The sequence below is a fragment of the Anastrepha ludens genome, chromosome 3 (assembly GCF_028408465.1).
Source record: "Anastrepha ludens isolate Willacy chromosome 3, idAnaLude1.1, whole genome shotgun sequence".
In the NCBI taxonomy this organism is placed as follows: domain Eukaryota; kingdom Metazoa; phylum Arthropoda; class Insecta; order Diptera; family Tephritidae; genus Anastrepha; species Anastrepha ludens.
The window spans coordinates 48,005,698-48,030,901 of NC_071499.1; the positions used below are offsets into that span (position 1 = coordinate 48,005,698).

At 36.7% G+C, this 25,204-nt stretch overlaps 1 protein-coding gene across 2 annotated transcripts in view; it reads right to left on the reverse strand.

The window, feature by feature from the left end:
• The window catches only part of LOC128857892 (furin-like protease 2), a 239,035-nt gene that overhangs the window by 177,002 nt on the left and 36,829 nt on the right, over positions 1–25,204 (reverse strand). For both annotated transcript variants that reach the window (XM_054093712.1, XM_054093711.1), the window contains exon 2: positions 10,901–12,299. In XM_054093712.1, the coding sequence (XP_053949687.1) occupies positions 10,901–11,959 (1,059 nt within the window). In that variant the 5' untranslated portion in view covers positions 11,960–12,299. The remainder of the gene's footprint in view (positions 1–10,900; positions 12,300–25,204) is intronic.

Consider the following 25,204-nt stretch of genomic DNA (forward strand, 5'->3'; position numbering starts at 1 on the left):
ATAGCTCACTGGGGAGTCATTACTTGCGGAATATCAAATATTTATGAGAGCCGAATGGCAATGTGAATTTATAAGCGAATGCAACTACTTACATACATATGTGTGTGTATGCATATGTATTGTACATATGCTGCCTGTGTATGCCTGTGTACGCGTAGAAATTTTAGCAAATATTACAAAAGAGGTAAACAAAAATTTATACACACAACTGCGTTCAAAATAATAAATAAATAAAACTTAAAAAAAACAAAAAATACACAAAATTTTCCATCAATTTATTCGGAATTTCGGCGCCTTGAGTTGTATGGTTTTTGTTATAGAATACACTGTACATTTTAAGTACACACAAAAAGTTAAATACAGAATAAGAAATACTTCAAACTGGGTAATTTTTCGCGCTTCTTTTAGTTTGAGCAGAGGTTTCCATCTTGCATAAATCTTTCTCTGGCATTCAGTTGCTTGAATACATATAACACATGGGCTGAAAAGTCCCGAGCCTAATACATAGTTTAGGTTTGGTTAACCCGGCGTATAGATCTTTTGGTCCCTAGTGATACCAAATGGAGAGCCTAATATATACATGGTACTAGTTCTTTTGCATTTACCTCTTTTTCTGTTAGTACTAATCTTAAGAAGACAGCTGTTAAAATATCTATTCATTAGTTCGTGAATTATTGTGCTAAGAGTGACGCCACTTTTGGTATTTTCAGAACAATGGATGAACAAGAATTTTGTATTTTAATGTTACACTAGTTCTCGATTGGAAAACATATCGTTCAAACAATGGAATGGCTTGAAAAGTGTTATGGGGACTCCGCTCCATCAGAGATAACAATAAAACGTTGGTTTGCTGACTCCAAGCGTGCTCGTAGAGAGCCAATGATGCACAACGCAGTGGACGTCCAAATGAGGCGGTAACCCCAGAGAGCATCAAAGAAATCCACAAAATTATTTTGAATGATCGAAAAGTGAAGTTACGTGAGCTGACATCGAAGAAATATCAAAAGAATGTTTTGCCTTTATATGGCATAAACATTTGACAATGGGAAAGCTCTGTTCAAATTGGGTGTCGCGTTTGCTCACTGTTTTCTTTCATCAGCACAGCGCACCTCCACACAAGTCAATCAAAACAATGCTAAAACTACATAAATTCAACTTCGAATTGCTCTCAAATCCACCGAATTTGCCGTATTTGGTTCTCAGCGACTACTGGCTGTTCGCAAAACTAAAACAACAAACAATTTCGCTCGAATGAAGAGGTTATGCCTGAAAGTGAGACCTTTTTTGAGGCAGAAGATAAATCGTGCTAAAAAAGTGGTCTTGATGAACACTACATTGAAGAGTAAAGTTAATTTTGAATAAAAAAGTGTTTTCCTTGTTAGGCGCGCAAATTTTCAGCCCATGTGTTGCAAAACTGATTTTTTTTTAAGAATTTTTTTATTTGAATTTTTGTGTTATATGTTTCGTACGTATGGACTGAATTTTCACTGCATAGCAATTCAAATTTTTTGTGTGATGAAAATGAATTATTTTTTATTTATTTATTTTTTCGAGTGCTGAGGGAAACAAATTTAAATGGCAGAATAGGCCGTAATAAGCCTTTCGTAAGTGCAAAGAATAGAAGCAAGCGATGGGAGTCTACGCATCACCATCTAAATAGAACCCCAGCATTTTGGAGGACCGCACTTTTGGCAGCCGAGATAAAAATTTGGATCAGGTGGCAAACCTTTTACATGGCATGAGGTCGATAAGGAGCTCAAACCCGACAATTTGCAAGCTACTATAAAACACGGCTGTGGAAACTTTATGACTTGGGCATGCATGTCATCAAATGGAGTTGGAAAGTTAAACTTTATTGAAGATGCAATGAACAAATATGTTTGTTGAAAACTTCTGCAAAAAAAAAAGAAAAACTTGGTTCAAAGCACTAGAAAATTGCATACTGAAAACGATTTTCGCTTTTATCAAAATAAACGACCCTGAGCACAAGTCACAGAGTACATAGAGCATAGAAACTTTCAAGGCAGACAAAGAAAGAGGGAGAGAATGAGAGAGGGAGAGAGAGAAAGAATATATATCTAAATAAATTCACAACATTTGCAGGGAATACAAATAGACAAAATTTACAAAAAACGGACAAGGGTCGAACGGTGTAGATAAACGCCGGACACAAACAGTGGCAACAACGCGCACAAACGCAGCGATTCCAGGACCGCAGAAACGGCATAAATTACCGCAAGGCAATACGAATAAATCCGACGCCGGAATGGATGGCATTTTATAGTAGGCACAAGCACTAGCCAAGAAACGGAAATAAGCGCCAAAAAGTAGGCACCAAAAAAAAAATCGCCAAAAAAATTGGGACCAAAAAACGCCCCAAACAGTAGGCCCCAAGGAAATATAACGCCAAAAATGGGCACCAAAAATATATTTCCTACAAGTTTGCACCAACAAACAAGCGCCAAAAAGTAGGCAGTGGTATTTTTCACTAGAAATAAGCAACTACAAGGAAAAACTCAGGAAAAATAGCCTAAAGTGTATCTAAGATATATATAAGGTATAGCTCTCTCTCTTCCTTTTTCCTCTACGTTATATCTTTTTCTCTCACGCGGAACGAAAATGCCCAAAACGTAACATGGCCTTGAAATTTTACTCTCCAATCTCGCTTGTCCATGGACGCCTAAGAAGTTTCACTTCAAAAACGAGGTTAATATAATATATAAATATCTCCACATTGTTGAAACTCTTGCACAATCACCGGATTGGAACGTCATCGAAAAATTGAGGTCGGTTTTGAAGACTAATACAGTATCTGGCCATTGATATATGACCGATGACATTTTTTTCTGAAATCTTCAAATATCAGATACAAAAATTTTCAATCTAATTTGGGCTTTTCCCAATAAAAAATGGTCTGGTCAATTGGCCTGTTACGATTAGAAAAGGGTCAGTTCTTTTGCTTATAAGTGAAAACTTAAGTGTGCAAGTGCCAGCGCGAATTAATTCGATCTTGTGTGAAGAGCATACAAAAACTAATTGAGATCGTCTGAAAAGTGAAAGAATTGAATAGTGAATATTCATGTATCTGAAATATAACAACAGTAAATACAAAATATACATATCTTTTGAATTTGTCACGTGGATTATCTTTTTTTTCAATTTAACCAGTTTTTTTTTAGAAAATGGGCCGAAAGTCGGATTTGACATCGGGACAAAAGCAACAAATTCCAGTTCATTTGAAAGCCAAGAATCTGAGCTATGCAGACATAGCAAGAACCGTTGGAATATATAAGGCGTCTGTGGTAAATGTTGCCAAAAAGTGGAAAAATATCAACAACGTTTTAGTGGTAACTTCAAACAATCGCCAAAATTGTCGCCGAGAACGCATCACCTCAACCAGGCAGGATCGCAAAATCGTCCAAACAGATCTCTGGAACAGAAATGCTTCATGTTGGATGATTTTAGAAGAGGTTCAGGAATCTGGAGTAAATATTTTGGAAAGAACGTTACGACGACGCTTATACGAGAATGGACTTTTTTGCAGACGACCAGCAAAAAGCAAAAACTGACACCCAGTAAATCAGCGGAAACTTTAGGTACAACTTCACAGAGACTTCAACGCGGAATATTGGAAAAAAGGAAATTAAAAAAAAAACATTTTTTTCCTTTGTCAATTAGCAGTAAGAAGTTGAGAATATTCACATTTTTTTGTGGTTGTGTTCATCTTCAGCGATGAATGCCGACTGGAAACGGTCACAAAAACGGCAAGTTTTGTTCGCAGAAGAGTCGGAGAACGATGCTCTGAAGATTGTGTGCTTCCAAGGGTTATACTTTGGGGCTGTATAACCTTAGAAGGACCAGGTTCGCTACATTTTGTTGAGGGAACAAAGCGCTCTATACAGTACGTGGACGTGCTGGAAAACGTTTTGCTGCTATATTTAGAAACTCTGAAGAGTCCGAGAGACGAATACACCTTTATGCAAGATGTAGGAGGGAGTGACTATACATACTTATATATCCTGATAGATAAAGTAGTTTCTGCGAAATTGGTTACAAATTAAGTTGATATTTGATTTTCTTCCACCCTAAAATTTCGATCACTTTATTGATAATCAAAATACTTTGCGTACGCACTTCGTTAAACGCGTCGCTTATTAGAGTGGAGAAGAAATAAGACGAAAACTTGCAAAAACAAAAGCGCTGCTCATTAAAAGGCGTGTGCCCATTTGTATATATAAGTAAAGTATGTATGTATCAACACATATGCATACATAAATCGGCTATTGGTAATCTGCCACATCGAATAGCTTCCTCTACTCGCTTCGTATATTTTAATATTATTTCATTTACCCATTGCACGCTGTTGTTATTACATATATACATACACACATACATATATGTATCATATATGAGTGTGCTCTTATTTATTTGAGCTATATATTTACGCTCTTAACGGCCATTTTAGCAGTTCATTGAATCATTTTCATACGCATTTATTTAGACTGCTTCGCTCACTCATTTAATTTGATTCGCATCGAACGCCCATAAATTCATAGTTTATTAGTTTATATGAATATGTGTATGTACGTATGTATGTATATATATTAGGTTTGCCAGCGGTAATTGTTTATACCGCGATTTCGTCATATTTTTAATGTAGTCTCGGTATGCCGGGACTCGTCCTGTGTCACAAGTTTCTTAAGAAGTTTCAGTAAGAACAGAATTTTCTATCTTATGCTGGGTTCCATGCCACCGAGATATACAAAGGGACTGTAGGACTGATCAACTTGCAAGTGATGGTACCTGTATGCGAAACATAAATAATTTTAAGGGGGGTACTTCTCGCAACTTATAAGCTTTTTGTTATGGACGCACTAATCAGTTCTGCAAATCAAAGATGGATTAGCGTTATCACCTGTGAAATTGCTAGGCAAACATGGCCAGGGCTGAATCTTTGTCTGTCCAAGAATATTATAGAATTGAGTAGACTTCAGATGAGTAGCTTAGTAAAGACCTCACAGGACATTGTATCATAGGAAATCATGCAAGGAGATTAGGCGTTTACATGCATGACTTGTGTCATAGCTTTAGGAATGAGGAAGAGTTGGAAGCAATTCAACATCTTTTTTGCACTTGCCCATCTCTAGGCGGAAGCAGAAATCGATATTTAGGATCCTACTTTTTAATGATTGTAAATAATCTACACACTTTAGGTATCAGCAACCTTTCACGTTTTGTCCAAAGCACAGGATGGTTCAGTCTGGAAGGGGAAATCTAGCCCAGTCTATCCCCTGCGGCTCCCAACGGACCCATTTCGTGGCTTAAGTGGCATCGCTGTACCGAGGCGGCTGCAAAACCTAACCTAACCTAACCCAAGAACTTAATATAAAAATTATATTTTTTTATAATAACCAGAAGTGTAAGTCTCCAAAAAACAGTGAACTTGCAATTTATCTCAAATAAAATGTGTCCATACGAAGTAAGCTTTTAATATTAAGAATATTGCATACTAGATAGTATCACCGGAACATACACGAAAATAAAAAAAATTTGCCTAAAATTAACAAAAGTTTAATGATTTTTGGCGGGCGTTCATTAGGATGCCTCAAAAGGTGACAGGAACTGAGATCCGGTGAAAAGGTACAAGAATAGAGTGCTTGAGACCAAAATATTATACTTTGGAACAAAACAAAAAAAAACCAAGGTTTCCTTGAGGCAAAAACAGCGTTATATCAAACTCTAAGATCCGACTATAAGTACCAAAAATATGTAAAAAAAATTAAAAATGTAAAAATACGTAGACGTTATTTGGCAATTAAAATTTTATTTTTAAAAAAACTTCTACTGGAATCATCGAAATACTTGCTTGATGGGCTTTTGTACTGGTATCAGGGTGGTTTAGTTGGGTCATAAGAAATGCGATCTGGTGGGTGAGTACTAGAGCGGGTCTTTAGGGGTTACATACGTCCAGAGTTTTCAAAAAATCGATTATTACTTTTTATAGCTTTAGGCGTATTTCTGTAGATTGTAAAAATTACCCATAGGTACGAAGTTATGGTTGAAAATGTAATCGCCCGACGAGAGTTTGATGCGCACAGGTAACTGTCCTTCGTTCGAGCTGGCCGTTACTACTCGCTTTTCTCGAAGCTGCTTTTCCGGCACGATCTGCATGATAACTCAACAGCATTAATATTTTTTGATGTGGTTTTTTAAATATTCGAAAGTGTTTTTTCTGTAGATTTGATTTTTAATATTTTTTTTAAACAATTTTATAAACATAATTAAAGTGCGACATTTATGACGTAAAACGCATACTTTTTTTAAAATGCCGTAAACAGACAATAACTGCAACTTTATTTTAAAAAAGGCTCGACAAACTATAACTACAACCTTATTTTAAAAGATTTCTTTCACTTTTTAGAGATTCATCAACATTTCAAACAGAAATGATGAAGACCGTGGAGCAACTTTTTTTTTCATTGTATGTATAGGGTTTTCCAATAAAGGGTGCTCTCAGTGAAGGGATTGCGCTATCGAGAGATGATTAACGATTTTTTATGCCCGGAATTGGATGGTTTTGATCTGGACAACGTTTAATTTCAACAAGCAACAAAACCATTGATCTTTTACGGGAAAAGTTTCCGGACCGTGTTAGCTCTCGAAGAGGTGATCACAATTCGCCACCGCGATCTTGTGATTTAACACCTTGTGACTTTTTCCTTTGGGGCCATGTGAAAGGGAAGATATACGCCAACAGTCCAGGGTCGATTCATGACCTCAAAGATGGAATTCGTAAAGGCCATAGGGCAGCCACTTTGCAATTCGGTTACGGAAAATTTCATGAAAACGGCACACCTTCCTCTTTATAATGAAATAAACATCCGATCATTTATATTAAAAAATAGCATTTTTCTTTGAGTATCAAAATATCACCTCTGTTTAGAAAACCCCATACTTCGGGTCACGTGATTGTTTATATACTAATTTTTGTAAAGAAAAATTAAATTAAATTTTTGTATAAAATTTAAGTACTAATAAACAATGTATACAATTTTTTTATATTCATTTCTATTGTTATCCCTTCTACAGTTTTTCTTTTTGCTCATTTTTGGCGCTGCTGAACGTATGTAACTCCTTAAGGCAAATGAACTTTGGACCAAAAAAAACTGCGCTCTTGGGGCAAAAACGGCGTTTCAACAAACTCTAAATGCCAAAGACATGGCGAAAAGTATTAAGACGAGCCATACGCTCGGAAAAAATTACACAAAAAAAAAAAATAATAAAAATAACAAAAGAAATAAAAAAAAATTATATGCCCGGGATTCTCTGCCAGCACTTCAAAATTACCGGTGTATAGCGAGCTGTTTTTCGGTGCGGCTTAAAGATTTTTTCAGGGAAAAAAGAGATTTCATTCCAAATATTTGCTATTATCTTTGAAATTTTGAAAATTGAAATGAAATTGAAATAAAAAATACCTAGACACCGGTTCCCGTAAACCTGATATAATTTCGTAATGTCGGGATTGACATCACAAAAATGTATACCCATACATACCTACATAAAAATACAAATTTGTGTACTTAAAAGTATCTCCGAATTAGTCGGTTTTTGTTTTTCAATATTCTTTCTAGTTTTCCGCTTAAATGAACCTGCAATAAAATTACTGGGGCCATTATAACAATAAATAATGCCTAATTTAACGCTTTGGCTTGTTATCTTCTAATCTTTATGGGATAGAAAATAATTTATACTTAGGTACATATAAGCAAACTATATTTATGTTCTACAAAGAATTTCTCTGCTTTGCGAAGTCATACTAAAAGGTCTGAGTTGATGGGCGATGGCAAAATTTCCATATGAAAAATCATTCCATATCTGCCGTCTGCCAGTCATTCAAAGCCGCATTTACTAGCGATATTAAACTAATTCTAATCAAACCCGAAGCTGGTGTTCAAAAGGGATCAAATTGTTTTGAAGCGTCCGGAGCGAAATCTATGTTTCACAGCAGTTTCAGTAGAAATTTTATTAATAAATTTAATGTAGATAATCTTTGTCAGTGGGACAACACCACTTACCGAGGAACTATTTGATGAACATTTTTATGCCACATTGCAAAATTTCACATATTTTGAAGCCACCAAAATTAGTGCTAGTGATCATAGAGACCAAAAACCCTCATACATGGAGCTCACTACTGAAGACAGCAGGCTGGTCTGCCACTTGATAACCTTCTGAAAACAAGTACTGTTTAGCAAGATTCTCATTTGTGTCTTATCACTCTGAGTACCAACAATTTTTGACAATCAGGGCTCTCGCCAATTGACAATCAGGGCACTGGACACTAAATAGCTCTTTCGGGGCATTAGTTATAAATTCCACCGCTAGACTAGCCACGTAGGGCACTTATAAAGCCCTCCCCGCATATGAAATGGTAATTTTTTGGGTTTCATTAAAAACCTGTAAAACGGGAACGAAAAAAGATTTTTTATTCAAGTGAAACTTCTTAGGTGTCGATGAACGAGCGAGAATCGAGAGTAAAGTTTCAAGGTCATGCAACGTTTTGGGCATTTTCGTTTCGCAAGAGAGAAAAAAGATATAACATAGAGGAAAAGGAGAGAGAAAGCTATACCTTATATATATTTTAGATACACTTCAGGCTATTTTTCCTGAGTTTTTCCTTGTGGTTGCTAATTTCTATTGAGATATAACACTGCCTACTTTTTGGCACTTGCTTGTTGGTGCAAACTTGGAGGAAATATATTTTTGGTGCCTACTTTTTGGCGTTATATTTCCTTGGTGCCTACTGTTGGGCGTTTTTTGGTCTCAATTGTTTTGGCGCTTTTTTGGTGCCTACTTTTTGGCGCTTATTTCCGATTCCTGGCTATTGCTTGTGCGTACTATAAAGTGCTATCCATTCCGGCGTCGGATTAATTCGTATTGCCTTGCGGTAATTTGTGCCGTTGCTCCGGTCCTGGAGTCCCTGCGTTTGTGCGGGTGATAAACGTTCGGAGTAGTGCGCGTTGTTGCCCGGCTTGCGTCCGGCGTTTACCTACACCGCTCGACCCTTCTCCGTTTTTTGTAAATTTTGTCAATTTGTATTCTCTGCAAATGTTGTGAATTTATTTAGATACATATTCCTTCTCTCTCTCATTCCCTCTCGGGTCTCTCCGTCTTTCTTTGTCTGCGTTGAAAGTTTCACTTCTGTTATGTGTACTACGTTACACGCACTTCTTTTTTTTGTTTTGAGTATTTTATTTTTTTATCCATTGTTAAAAAATAAAAATTCTTTTCTTGGCCATAGGAGGTTCGTTCAAAAAGTTGTCAGCCTTCAAAAAATGACTAACTTATTGATATAATTATATTTTTCAGACAGACAGGACATCAGGATCGAGACCAGTAAGATTCTAATTACGGCATAGGTTTGAATCAGCCGAGAGGGAGAAATGTTGTTGTGGGAGCATGCGCCATATACCACTGGTATGGTGGAATGACACCTTTGATGATGTTTCTGACATTCTCGATTTTAACATTCTCTGAAAAAACTACCTACTCTGGCATCATTTAAAAAAAAATACAGAGTAATCATTTTACCAGGCCACAAACCATTCAAAGCAGTAAGTTTTTATGGTTGTAATAGTGCCTCAGTTATGACTTCTGGATTTACTCTCCACTGAGTCTGAAAATTTTGATTACTAACAACCCCGTTGAACCAAAATCGAGCCCAACGAGGAGGAAATAAATTTGCTCAATTTGGAGGTACTACTGTGAAGTAGGTCAATTAATTGTAAATAGTAAAACATATTGAGAGGAAATCAGTTACCAGATGCCACCTGAGACCTATGACCTATGATCTTTTTTTTCAGTAGGAAGAAAGCGTCAAAAGTTTACTTGGCCGTCTGTGTGGGACTTTAACCCTAACTAAAACCTCCTCTAGTCCGAGCGGCGGCTCCTCCCGGAGCTTTGCAATTAAGTAATGCGTTGGTGGCCGTTAGCGGGTACTTTTACTTAAATCGTCCGTATATGACAATGTTGCTAATTGTTCGTTATTCACGCAGCTTGCCTGTCACGCTGTTGTCGGGCTCGTTCAACCTCATGCAACATTTTTGTTATATTCGCTGCAGCTACTCTAAAGGCTCGCTGAAAGGCTGTCTGTTGGGAATTTACCGAAGGTCTTGAAGACCTCATTTTTTTCATTGTCAAGACGTGGACAAATAAAAATAAAGCGCCTTGCACTTTCTAGTGTGTCAGGACAAACAAAACAAAAGGGGTCGCTTTCCAAATGAAAGCGGTGCAAATATTCCTTGAAACATCCATGGCTGCTCAGCAATTGTGTTACTTAAAAGTCTACCTCTCCGTGTTTTCTACCAAGCCGTTTCGCAATGTCCGGTATTAGATTATATGCCCAGCGAGCCGTTATTGAATCCTGCCACCGCTATTATCACATGCTGTCATTGGTGTCACGTGTCAACTGTCAGTTATCATCTGTCATCTGTCATCTGTCACCTATCATCTGTCACCTATCATCTGTCACCTGTCATCTGTCAGCTATCATCTGTCACTTGTCATCGTGCTGCTATCACCTATCACCTATTACCAATGACCTGCCGCCTGCCACCTGTCACCTATTATCAATCACCAGTCACCTGCTATATATCAGAAAAATTTTCACTTGAAGCGTCGCTCATAAGTCAAAACCCAAGTCTCCAAAGTAGGCACCCTATACATATGTATGTATGTAGGTATATTACCAAACAATATTTTGCATTTTCTTAAAAAACTTCCGTTACATGGAATATACTTATAGACAGATAAAAATAGATACTCATGAGAAATGCCACAATTTGGTCAAATTTCACGAATCAGTCACCAAAACACATCAACGCCTAATTCATTTACTCACCTGGCCCTTATTGTTGAATCCATATTTACTGGCAATTACGTCGGCCACTTGTCTGCCGGCCGGTATGTGCACCGCAAAATCATTCGTATACGTTGGTTGCTGTGGCAGGCTGTGCGTGCCACGCAGGCTATCCAATAGCTCATTGTGCAAGTCGAACGGCGCATCACTCGCCGCCGAATTTGTTTGCACGTAAACTGTGGGTTTAGTAATTTTATCACTACCACCACCACCACCACTACTACTGCTACTGTCACTGCCACTCCCAATGGGCATATCAACAGCATCACTTTCCCTGCCGCTGTTGCTGCTGCTGTCGCTGGCACTGCCACTGCCACTGACATCGTTTAGTGGCCCCGCGGCTACCAGGCTGGTGAAGGCTTCACTATAATCGCTTAGTATGATATTGACAGCTGTGTCGTTGTGGTGGTTATTCTTATTATTATTGTTGTTGTTGCTGTTGTTGTTCTTGTTAATAACATCATACTGATAGGCATCCGCTGTGCGCTCCTTCAGTGTATTGCGATAATTACTGCTACTCGTTGCATCGTTGCTGTTGCTACTCGTATTTACAATTTGATGACTAATTGGCGCTTGGCCGTCACCATCGCCGCTGGCACGTACAGTCACTACATTACAGCTGCTTAAAAATATTATAACAACTAATGCATACGTAAAAAAGTTGCTACTATGTAAAAATGTGGTGGCCCCTGTGTTGCCGCTAGTGTTGGCTCTATTTGTTTTTGCTGGCATTGACGCTGGCGCTGACACTACTCTTGTTGCCCTTCGGCATGTGAGTGGCACTCGTGGCCGAACGCAACACCATTTTCGTAATTGTGGCGTATTTTTGACTTGCTCCACTACTGAGTTGTGGCCAAAATTGCCATTGAGCTTATTTGGTCGATTCCAGCTAGCACTTTGTTGTTGTTGTTGTTCTCGTTGAGTACAACGCGTGTGGCAAGTGATTGCTGTTCCAGCTGTTGTTGCTAATGTTGTCGCCCTTATTGATGATATTGAATTGTCACATTCATCATCGTTGTTGCTGTGTTGTGTCAAATGCATAGTTGCCTTTGACACGAACGTCGCTAGGGATGTGGTGGTGTATGTGTGTGCGTGCGTGCTGGCTCGTGTGTTAGCACTTATCAATTCCGCTGGTTGTTGTAATATGTTGTCGTTCGGGTTGTTGTTGTTGCTGTTGTTTTTAAAATACGATTGCTATGGAGTTGTGGTGGTAAATGTTGCGTCAAATTTTGTTGCCACATGCGTGCGGTGTTTTGTTGTTTTAACGAAGGAAAAAAATTATATGCGATGAAATGGCTGTAGTTGTTTTTTTTGTTGCTTTATGAAGACTGCTATACTGCATGCACATAAATTTTGCACTATTTTACAGGAATGCGTCAAACTGAAAAATATGAAGAGAAACAATTTTTCTTAACTTGAAATTGCGAAAACTTGTGGAAAAATAATTATTTGCAAATTTATACAAACTTAATTAAGTAAAATTGTGTTTTAAGATATACATATGTATGTATGCACATCTGGACGGCCGCCGTAACCGAATGGGTTGGTGAGTGATTACCATTCGGGAGTGCGTAGGTGCGAATCGCTGTGAAACACCAAAATGAAGAAAACATTTTTTTCTAATAGCGGTCGCCCTTCGACAGGCAATGACAAACTTGCGAATGTATTTCTGCCACCAAAAAGCTCCTTATAAAAAATATCTGCCGCTCGGAGTTGGTTCTTCTATGTATGTATGGAAAACATCAAGATGCACATCACAAATAAGAGGAGGCCAAACAAGTAAACAAAGTGTACGCGCCAATTATTTATTAATGTTTTATGTGAAAAGTTCGGGAGCGCAACGGATAACAAAGTTTCAATTTTTTTTTGTTATTTAATTGTTGTTTCTTTTTATAATTTTTTATATCGGGTATACAACTAATTAATTTCGTATTTGTTACTAACCTCATATTTATTTATGTAGTCAAGGTTTTGACAGTGACAGCTATTCTATGTCAAATCACGCCAGAAAATCAAGTAAATTTGCATGAAATCGTTTTTGCATCGCATTGTCATTGGCGATGAAAAGGGGATTCATTACGACAACCCAAAGCGTAAAAGATCATATGTAAAGCCACGCCAACCAACCAAATCGACACCAAAGCCGAATATTCATGGTTTGAAGGTAATGTTCTGTATTTGGTGGGATCAGAAGGATGTGCTGTACTATGAGCTGTTAAAATCGAGCTGTTAAAAACGATCACGGGAGAGCTATACGGGCAACAATTGATACGTTTGAAGCAAGCAACAGCCGAAAAACGGCCAGAATGGGCGACTAGACACGAGAAATTGATTTTCTATCATGAAAATGCTCGGTCACATGTTGCAGTACCGGTCAAAAATGACTTGGAAAATGCCGGATGGGAAATTCCACCTCACCCGCCTTATAGCCAAGACATAACTCCTTCTGACTACTACTTGCTTCGGACGATGCAGAATCACTTTTCTGGAATACTGGTCAGCAATGTTAAAGGTATTAAAAATTGGCTCGGCGCAAAAGATGAGAAGTGTTTTTGGGATGGAACCCATAAATTGTCTGAAAGATGGGAAAATGTTGAAGCGGCAACAATATATGGACAATATATTGAGTAAAATATTTTTTCACTTTTATATATATGTACTTAAATAAATGGTTTTTTTAACAAAAAATACCAAATTAATTAGTTGTACAGCCAAATCAAAAAAGTCTCTAGACGAATAATCGATAATCCTTTTTAAAATGGAAATATTTTTTGAAAACTTCCAGATCCAGGAAAATGAAACTTCAATCCCGTAAACTTCCACTCAAAATTAAGTTATGAGCCACGGAAATATCATAAAACCGAGATATTTGTTTGAAAATCTCCAGATCCAGAAAAATGAAACACAATTCCGTAATTGACCATCCCAAATTAAATTTACGCGTCTCGGCAATGCCAACTTAAAATCGAAATATTTTTTTTGAATTTGTTGATACAAAAGATAAAACACATTTCGGCAATCCATTTTCCAAAATTAGGTTTATGAAAATGAAACACAAACCCGTAATCTGCCACCCAAAATTAAGTTATGTGCTATGGAAATAAAACCGAAACATTTTTATGAAAATAGCTGATCCAGGAAAATGAAAAACTATTCCGTAATTGACCATCCCAAATTTAGTTTATGCATCTCGGCAATGCCAATTTAAAATCGAAATATTTTTTTTTTGAATTCGTTGATACAAAAAATTAAACACAATTCCGTATTCTTTCCCCCAAAATAAAGCTTACGTGCCTCGGTAGTGCCATTTTAAAATCGAACATTTTTTTGAAAATTGTTGATCCAAAAAAATTTGTAATCTCCAAACCGGAAATAAGTTTATATGCCTCGGCATATTCTCACTTTCTACTTAAAAGCTGTCGAAAGCAATGCCATCACTCTCAAATCAAATCATTGCTAAGAAGAGACGTGAACTCTAAAGACCCTGTACATTAAGTCCATGCACATCGGACAGGTAGCGCTCGCTTTTAGTATTTTCCAGTATTCTTCTGTGCTGGCGACTTATGTTGTACGAAATATTGCGTGGCTACGCCAATCCCGGCAAGCGCTCTCTCTATGCGAAAATACACTTTCTTAGTGTGCGCGTGCATCGCTTTTAACATGTACCCACACACATATGCATGTGCTGTGCATGTGTAGGTTGTGAACAATTGCATGTGACGGCGCAATAAGAGCGACAATGAGCAGCTCTGAATGGCGCTGCTAAATGAGTATTGTGTGCAATAACAATTTTTCGTGCATGGTTTCCTATTATGCAATACAATAAAATACTACGCATCGCACGCTCGCTTGTAAGGGAGTGGCGGGACATAAGGCGACAAAGGCGAAATTGTGCAATACACGCACGCACAAAACAAATATTGCATACTTGAACATATAACAATAATAATAACAATGAAAAAGAAAAAGCAAAAGAAAGAGGCAAATAGCAAATCACAACAATAAATTGAGAACATAAAGAAGCAGCACACAATAGCGGCATACACAAATAAGTAGCGTTGGAGTAGTAAACAACAGGTGTATGTTACTTAGTAGATGTTTTTTGCGGTAGAGTGAGGGTGGTAAACGGGGGAAGAAACTTGGTTTTGTTAGGAGTTAAGTAGGCATTACTATGCGCGTGTTTGCAATAAAGTGTTGTTGTATGTGTGAAGGAGGCACCGGTATTAGGTGGAATTTTCTATCCGTCCATCCTGATTGAGGGGATTGAGCTGCCAAAGTGGGTTAGTAAGTAGTTACTTGGTTTGCTTTTATTCTTTAGAAACACGCTGCTGTGTGCTACTAGTACCATATTTGTTGTTGTTATTGCCGCTGTAGTTCTAGTAGTTAATCAGCCACCTGCTCAAGTGTTTTCTTGACTGCTTAAAGGCTGTTGTGAGACAAGTTATTCATCACGTTGCCGTACCCTTCGGGGTGGTGTTAAGTATTTAAGCTAAAGCGGCCTCATTTGTGTTGGTGTACTTAAGTTTATATATACAAATATGTGCACGCGTTTGTGTGTGTGTGTATTCAGTTGTATACAAATGTCAAGTCGTTAACCGTTGAGTGATTATAACAAGTCTACAGTGCTTTGATGTTTGCATTTAAATTTTACTTTCAACACTCAAATTAATGTCACTCATACGCACTGGTGTACCACCGTAAAAGTTATACCATAGACGGTAGGGCTTAAATGCGAACGACGTGTTTAGGATACATTTTTCTTTTAAAAAAGTGGTCCTGTGGTTTTGTGCGCTTTTGTATGAAACTGGTTTTGTATTTTCATTAATTTAGGTTCTCATACAGAGCCAATACGGATAGCAGCGAAACAGAAGACATTAATTTGACAAAAAAAGCAAACTCAGCTGGTAATTTCAGCTGTAGGTTGAACAGAAATTCAGGAAATAATATGAAAATATAAAATTTTAAATAAATTTAAAATAATTTTTTTTAAATATTTACGCAAAATTATTAGATTCTTTGGTACTAATAATTTATTTATTATATTATATTATACAGTAAAATTTATGCGGAAAAAATTGCATATGCACGTGTAGGTTCAGATTTTATGTACAATAGTGATGCCGCATACTCTGTTTCTCGTTTTTCCACTTCGTTCTTCAAATAGTTGAACTTCTACGTGAAAGAAAAAAATTTAACTTCCTTGGTATGAAATATACATGAAATATTTGCTTGTATATCACCTATCCCTAAGCATAACAAATCAGCAGACAAGCCGTCCAACTTTCGCCCGATTCCCTCATTTCCATGCACCAGCAAGATTTTAGAGAAAATAGTTGCTAGCCGACTAATGTGGTTTGCGTCCAAGCATACATTTTTAAACCCCAGCCAGGTTGTCTTTAAAAAAGGGCATAGAACACTCGATGCACTTATATCTTTGGAACATATTTCGTCAAGTGCCTTGTCTAATAAGAAACATATTACAGCACTTTCCCTTGACTTCGAAAAAGCCTTCGATCGCATCGGGATACACATTGTTCTAAGGCAACTAAGGAAATGGGTGATTGGTGCTAAAACATACAACTTTGTGAGAAGCTTCCTAACAAACCGAAGATTTATGGTTAAGATAAACGCCTCTTTTTCCGACAGATACAACTTAGAAAACGGTATTCCTCAGGGTTTGCCTCTTTCGGTGGTTTTATTTGTTATCGCGTTTGACGAAATAGGTAAAATTACAGATAAGCAGAATATTGGCCATTGTATTTACGCGGATGATGTTTTAATATTTACTAAACTCGATAATTTAGTGTCGGTTAGAACAATCTTTAACAAAATCCTTGAGGACATTGCTGTATGGTCGTTTTAATAAAAAGCCTGAATAACTTTATCTTTCTGTATCTGTATCTTTCCATGGTTCAAATTGAATTAGTCTGAAATTGAAAAGTATGAAATGAAATGCAGAAAAAAACTTAACGTTTAGGTGTGGTTCACATCCAATATCGGCCCTTAAAATTTAACCACCCTTTACGAAGGATGTGTTCTGAAATTTCAGTGTCCATTTCACAGGATCGGCAGCTGATGGTGCCAGAGAGACCAATTTCGCCTAATTCATATAATAGGCTATAGTGGCTGTACTGTAAAGTTACCAGTTAAAAGTCTTAAGTCTACTCTGCTGAGTGAAAGTTGCTTATCAGAAGTTCCTCTGTTCGGTGTTAGGAATTGTTTCGCTTGTCGCCGAACGTTAAAATTCCGCCAATGCTCAACGAATTTCTTCTCCTCCCACCTACTGAGAAGTTCGTTAATGTGGCCCTCTGTAAGTCTATAGAAAGGCTATTCGCCAATTAGGGGCATGTTTGTCTGTTTTTAAGCTAAACGGTCCGCTATTTCATTTCCCTCATGTCCCTCTCAACTTTATAAAAATTATGTGTTGAAGTTGAGAATAATTCAGGTAGTCATATGCTATTTTTGAGTTGATTATAGTTGATAGAAAGGCTTTTAAAGCCGCCGGACTATCTGAAAGAATGTAAATGTGCGTTCCTCTTCTATTTTCTACCTAGAAGATTTTTGGGTAAAAACTCATTGGAATCACTATTTTTTTTGTGTGGTTATTTAGACCTACTGATTCCCCCCTCTGTTCTACCATCTTCTAATTTCGACCCATTAGTATATCATATCTGGGATCCAGGTTTGAAAGTGAAAGCATTATTTTTCCAGGCCGGACGTTCTCTAGTAAGAACTTGAAAGTTCCTGAAGAGAATGGGTTTGGGAGATAGTGTATTAACCGGAAACCTTCTAAGACCTTTAAATGCCGTTTCATATATCTAATTTTTAGAGCGGAGATGCATTTTTATGTTAAAGCGCTCAAACGAGCTTCTTTTTCAATAAAAAAAGGAAGCAACGGTGTGCATAAGAACGCACCTAATGCGTCAGTTGGACTTGTTTTGTTTTGTTGCGCCTATTGTGCCGAAACAGACGAAGCGGTACCATTTGTTGAGTTCATTTATCGCCTCTCGTTGCTTAACTTTAGACCCCAACGCAAGAATAGCGTAAGTGACTATAGGTTTAACAACTGTACTTTATATCCAGTCAGTCATTCTGGGGCTCAGTTCCCATGCTTTTCCAAAAAGCCTTGTACAGGCAAATTCTCGCAGACTATAGAAATGTTTTTTTCTTTCTAATCGATTAATAAGATTTTTTCTGAATCCGACGAAATGTTAGCCACTACCGATAGCCCACGATTGTGACACTTTGAGCAGCCCCAGATGATGACATATCTTTTTTGTGTCTCTACAGAAATTTCTGCTTCGCAACAGGGTTTCAGTGATAATAAACTCGTCTAGCGTTTCACTGCACAGGCTCATAAGCTCACGTGCACACCCGATGAGCTGTTGTATCTGAAGTGAAATGAGCAACTCTCGGCATGTCTAAAGTGAAATGAGCAACTTTCGGCTGAATGTGGGCATACGAAGATATCCATGGCGGATGTTAAAAGTTGCTGTGGATGATATTCGGACCATTTACCCACTTTGATTCCCTTTCAAATGTACATCTTCCCGTAGAAGTTTTTTAATTTTTTCAATAGTGTCTGAAAACACTACTTCAATTGGATGGGCTGGGCGTTGATTGCTTTCAATTGATTCTCTCTCACTTTTTTGAATGCACTAACCCACTTATGGATCGTAGCTGTTCTTTGAGATGAGTTTAAAAAGTTGAAAAAGGGCACAAACGACCAAAACCTAAAATAAATCTAAATATAAATAAACGACATCTTCTTCCGCCCTGCCTCGTCAAGAACTAATCCCAGCAAGGAACTCCATTTTTGATTAAGTAAAAAAACATCATTCAGAGAAGAAGTAGTACAAGCACAGAAGTCGCAATTTGTGAGTAATCTTACTGTAAATTTAGAATCTTTAATACGCAAAAAATATTATAAGTATTTCATTTAAAATAAAAATATTTTTAGTTAGAATAAAAATCATTTTATTTATACGAAAATTCTAAAATTACCTAAGTCATAGTATTTTAAGAGGATTTTAAACGTTGTGACGTCTCATCGCACAGTGCCCCAAGGCGCCACTAAATGGTTTTTATTACGATCCATAAAATATTTTAAAGGTAAACAAAATCAGCTGCTCGCCTTAAGAGACATTCAAATAACAGACAACCAGACAGACAGTTAGCGGAAGCTAAACCAAACAAAGTATTCGCGCACCCAATAAACAATAAAGCTCACTCACTTCCTCCCACACTCAGTTACTTACTCGTTCACACGCACACTCACTCACACTCACTCAGTCACTCACTCCCACACTCACTTACTCGCTCACACACTCACTCATTCATTGTTCTGTCTTAGCAAAGTTTTATGACACGCTTAAATCCCTAGAGTCCAGCTTCAGCTTATTTGTACGTTATTTCAAAGCCAGCCAAAATCTACAAACCTACAACACAGGCAGACATTTTTATGACTGTAGGTATTTTTAGCTTTCTGCTGTAATTTATATGGGTTTATGCCTGTAGCGGGGGGAATGTTGAACAGATTTTTTTTAATCGTAAAATTTGCACACAAAGACTAGCAGTAAAATATATCTACACAAAAATGGCGTTAGATATAGAATACAAATTTACAAAATAACTACAATACATGTTCAAGGATTATGGAAGTAAACATTCTCTGTTTGGGTGTGTAATCGAAGTGTTTGCCAATAAATTTTAATACAAATGGAAGTTGTTTGGATTTGTAATACTTATGATAGCTGCTGGTGTTTGTTTAATATGCAAACATTATTCTGTGGAATTGTTCAAATTTGATTTATTTCTTACATAAATATCCAATAGATTTATTTATGAGTACTTTGGGACTTTACCTAACGTACACCTATGAGGCTTTCACATATATTAAAGGGGCAGTGAAGTGCTCAAAGATTGGAATGAAAATGAGAAAAAGAAAAAATTTAACGAATAGCATTTCTGAGATACAGACTATACTGTCTGTCTAGAATTCATTCCTGCTAATCTCTATGTACATTGATTTTGAGTAGCCTGGTGAAGCAAGCGGACCCTTTTCCGTTATTTTGCTTGTAAAAATAAAACTATGCAATTTATATTTAATATTAACTTTATTTAATGCAACTATAAGTGCGGAAGGTAAGTCAAATGGAAAAAAATACGAGGCGGCAGGTATGCTATGCACAAATATCTACCTTAGATCGGCTTACTGTGTTTTTCTTGAGCTGCTTTCATTGCAGCTATGCAAGCAGCGACGATGACTGAAATGAAGCGGGTGGTGCTATTGGTGGGGAGAACCTTTCTAGTGTGAGCATAGAATGCAATGCGTGAAATGACTAGCGGCGAAGACAACCGTTAATGTGAGATATGTTGTTGTGAAATGGATTGGTAGACAGTTGCTTTTCGAATTTAAAAAGATGAGCTGGTACGAAAACAAGAGCGCCGCTGAACACAGTTTTTAGTGCAAGTACAACCATAGCCCTTGCATGAGTACTAATAAAAACCAGTAAATACCTGCTGCTGTTGCAAATTTAGGCAATTGAGTTACATAAATTACTTCAACTAGACTACTAAGAGAGACCATGCTCATTCAAGCGCAGTTAAACACAGAAAACAAAAAAACAAACAGGTCTACTATAAAAAGCTTTACTGGTATAGGATCCCACGTCAGACTGCCAAGAAAGTCTTCTGATTTCAATTACACTATTCAGAGTAAAATGTATTTTCTGTGAGACAATATTAAGCTAAGACACACCTTCAAGAAAAAAATGCATGGCCAGAATTTTAAATTGGCTCTTGAATTCTGGACACAAAGCCACAAATGCCTTGTTTCATAAGATGAAATATTTACTAGCCACAAACTTTATATTGTTTTATTCGGTGCAAAATTATTCATATCATTCAGAGCGGGAATTGAACTTTTCAGAAATGTATATAAAAGCCAGAGAACAAGAAAGAATATAAGAAAAATTGAAATTTTTGTACAATCTCTCATTTTTACGAGTAATAGTAACTATTTTGCCCACTGATGGTACTAAGATGTTTCTTTCATATAAAAAAACGAGGACGAGAATGCGCAACACCTTAATGAAAAAAAAATCGTCAAAAATCAACGGGACTTTTTAATACTAAAATTCAAAGGCCTCAAAAACTGCGTCCTCCGAAAAGGTATAGAAATTTTGGACTTTGTCATACTAAAATTTAATGTGCTACTAAACTGTATACTCAGAAAATCTAGAAAAGTTGAAAGCGAAACTTCTTAGCGAAAAAAAATCGTCAAAAATCAACGGTATTTTCTGGTGACTTACGACTTGCACTTTGTTATATTAAAATTCAATGGCCTAAAAAACTGCGTATTCAGAAAAATTCTAGAAATATCCATAAATTGTTGAAAGCTTTGATGGAATTTTTAAAAACTTTGAAAAAGACGCAACTCCTCAGCGAAAAAAATTGTTAATCGTTAAAATCAAAGTTAATTTGTGGTCAATTGAGCTTGTACTTTTTCATTCTAAAATTCAATGGGCTACTAAACTGTATACTCAGAAAATTTCTAGAAAAGTTGAAAGCGGAACTCCTCAGCGAAAAAAAATTGTCAAAAATCAACGGTATTTTATGGATATTTAAAACTTGCAATTTTTTGAACTAAAATTCAATGGCCTAGGAAACTGCGTACTCAGAAAATTTTAGAAATTCCGGTTACGTGTTGAAAGTTTTGATGGAGCTTAGAAAAACTTTGAAAAAGACGCAGCTTCTCAGGGGAAAAAAATCGTCAAAAATCAGCGGTATTTTGTGGTTATTTCAGGCTTGACTTTTTAATACTAAAATTCAATGAGCTACCATACTGCTTATTCAGAAAAAATTCTAGAATTCTGATTAAGTGTTGAAAGTTTTGAAGGAATTTTTTAAAACTTTGAAAAAGACGCAACTCCTTAGCGAAAAAAATGGACAAAAATAAAAGCTAATTTTTGGCCGATAAAACATAAAATTAACCTAAAATTCAATGGATAATGGATACAAATGGCTAGGGATACAAATTAAAAGAATAGCAAGCACCATAAGGTAGCCCAAAATATTTGCCCTATATACAGATTTATAATTTTTATAAATGACATCGTACGTCAATCACATTTGATAATCAACAGACAAGCAGTGGACCGCGTAAAGATCAAAATAAAAATTTGTATCACTCAAAATTTTACAAATTTATTTTTATTCAGTAAAAAAGTTATTCGAAAACAAAATTGGATGATTAATTTTGCGCCACTTTATAGAGAAATTATATTTCATATTATTATTATAAGAAAAAATGTTTACCGTACTTTCAATACTGTTTTGGACGAGCTATAAATAATCAAAATCCATTGGGGCTCGGCTGAGAAATTTGCAAGTTTCATTTCATCATAAGAAAATTACTTTACATATTTTGGAAAAATGAGAAACACTGAGAATTGGACAATTTTGGACAATTTTTTTATGGAAAAGTTTATATATATTTCACGTTATTTTTATATTTTACCTTCGTACTCTGGTAAGCAAATACTAAGAGGCATACTTTGCAAGTTTTTTCTCTAGCGAAACAATAAAATAAATAAAAATTCTGAAAAACGTTATTTTTATTTATTATCATTTATTCGGTATCAGATGCAATTTAAAATATAGGTATTTAGACATTTATTCCCCCTCAATTCTCTAAGTGCGTAATTTTTAATCCTTTTATTAAATTATTAGGGCACCTTCTAAGCAAAAAATCATATTAACACTATTTTTGAAAATTTTTATTTGACTTCCTCAACTCTCCGTTGGGCACCTGGATCTGACCTGGCTAGCTTTTTCGACTTTGGAGGCATATTTCTATTATATCTAAGGATTTGAGCTTCTAAGTAATTCCCTAAAATTTAACGTTGTATCGATTTATGGGTATAACCTCTTAAAAAGGATCCTCAAACAAGACGAAAAAAGGCCAGATCCGGATGCCCAACCGAAGGTTATAAAAAAAGGGTCCTACGGAGGGTTAAGAGGGCAAATTTTAGTGTTATAAAACAAGTTATACTTCCCCTCAAAGCGTATGCATCAGTAAAACCTTACACTCACATAGTCGCCCATCCTTTTCCACACTCATTTCGTAGTATAAAAAAAAACAAAAAAAAAAAAAAAAAAAACAAAACACCGGAAGTGCACTTCGGTCAACCTGCATGAAATCAGCGCATCATTATTTCGTGCACTTCGCTTGGAACAAGTTCTCCCCCGCGCTTCCTGCTAATTTCAACTCTACTCCAATATTAATCTCGCAACCTACAGAAACACCAGCGCATATACTTGCACATGTAGGGGTGTGTGTGTGTGTGCGTACGCGCAAGTATGCCATTTGGCTAGCGACGAATATTCGCCAGGACACAGCTAATTGAATTGGATTTATGCTATCGTCACTTGCCTATATCCTAAGCCGCCACCTCAGTCATCTACCACCACCCATCATCAACCACTACATACTCGTCTAAACGAGCATAAGCGCGCGCCGATGCCAAGTTGATGAAAATTTGCTTTTGCCAAGTCGGTTTGCTGCAACTATGCTAATTCGAGCGGCAATATTGGCACAATGGCAGCAAAACGATTGCGATGATGAGCGACAAAGGCGACGATGGTGGCGCAGTGACCGGCGACAGCAATTGCGGGACATTGACTGATGTGCAGGAGTTTGGCGGCAATCAGCTCTTCAGCGCACATTAGCTGTGCATTACTGATTGTGACAGCGTCATTGCTGTCGCATTTTGTTTGTTCTAAGGCGTTGCCACAGCTGCTGCTACCGTTGCTGCTGGTCAAATGAGCTAGTGAAAGGTCATGATGGAGTTATTCAAATATATTTTCAATTGCTAGATGCTACCTTATTCTCGCATCAATTTTCGTCTTTTTTTCGCTTACTTTTTTCGAATATTCGCAATCAGCCTCGATGCTGTTCCATTCTGTTGACACGAAGAACATTTGTATGCGTCAATGGCGGCAGGTACAATTGCGCCCACCAGCACACACAGACACACATACTGAAACTCATACATACTACACACGTATGTATGTAAGTAGTAGTACGCCACTAACATCGATTTCTGCTGCTGTTGTTGCTATTGTGTCTATTGGCACAGCGAAAGGTGAATGCACTGAGGCAAGTCATGCTGACTGGATGTTAATTTGGCAAAGTGCTAATAAAGCGAATTGGCAAGCAGGCAAGCAAGAATTTAATAACTATTTGGCAATTGTTTGGAATGCAGCTGTCCAAATCAAATATGTGCAGACATTCGGGTTGCGCTTACTTTAAAATTTTCTCGCTCAGATAAAAGTTTTCTCGCATATGAATGAGAAGGGAATGAAAATGTGGATGTAAAAGTACTTTTTTTTTATTCTACGCACCTTTTTAAATGTGCTGCAGGGGAGAGTAAAGAGGTAGTTGCATGCTTACTCAGTCATTGAAAACCATTCAAAGCAATGCGGAAGCATACACACATCGCATTTACTAATACATACACACGCAATATACTCATTTATGTGCATTATTGTAAAAGTGTAAATGTACCTGTGCTGTAGCGTATTTTATTGTGTTTCGAAATGCTTTCTTGTGCCACAGGTATTTCAATATTTAATGTAAACCTGAGTTCTTTTCTCTTTCGACTTTGTTGCTGTTGTTTTTTGTTTTCTGTGTAAGAATGCAATTGAAGTATGACGACAACATGCATATCCTTTTAATTTTCTGCAACTAAATATGGCGTACTCATAAACTCTAAAGGCGGTGTAAAAGGATATATGTACAGTGGCGGGCAAAATAATAGCAGCGTGGCATGTTGACAAACTTTGACTATTTATTTTTTGATTTCTTATTTTTATAAAGAATAGTTTCTACTGCAATAAAAAGTATATAACACAAAGCTTAAAATTTAGTACAAAATAAAACAACTAAACTTTTTTTTATATTTTAAACTTTTAGTTAGAAAATTTAGGTATGTGATTTTATAGTTCTTGGATTTTTGGTAAAATATTATTTAAGATGATGACTTTTTGTGCTGTTTTTTGTGGTAAGGGTATTTTGGAATTCGGAGTACGTTGGTTTGAATCTCCGTGAAACACCAAATGAAGCAAAACTTTTTTCTAATATCGGTCGCCTCATGGCAGGCAATGGCAAACTTCGGAGTGTATTTCTGTCATGAAAAGGAATAAAAGCTATATATTTTTATAAAAATTTATTTATTTTTTTATATTTTTAGAATATTTTTTATTATATTTTTATTAAAATTA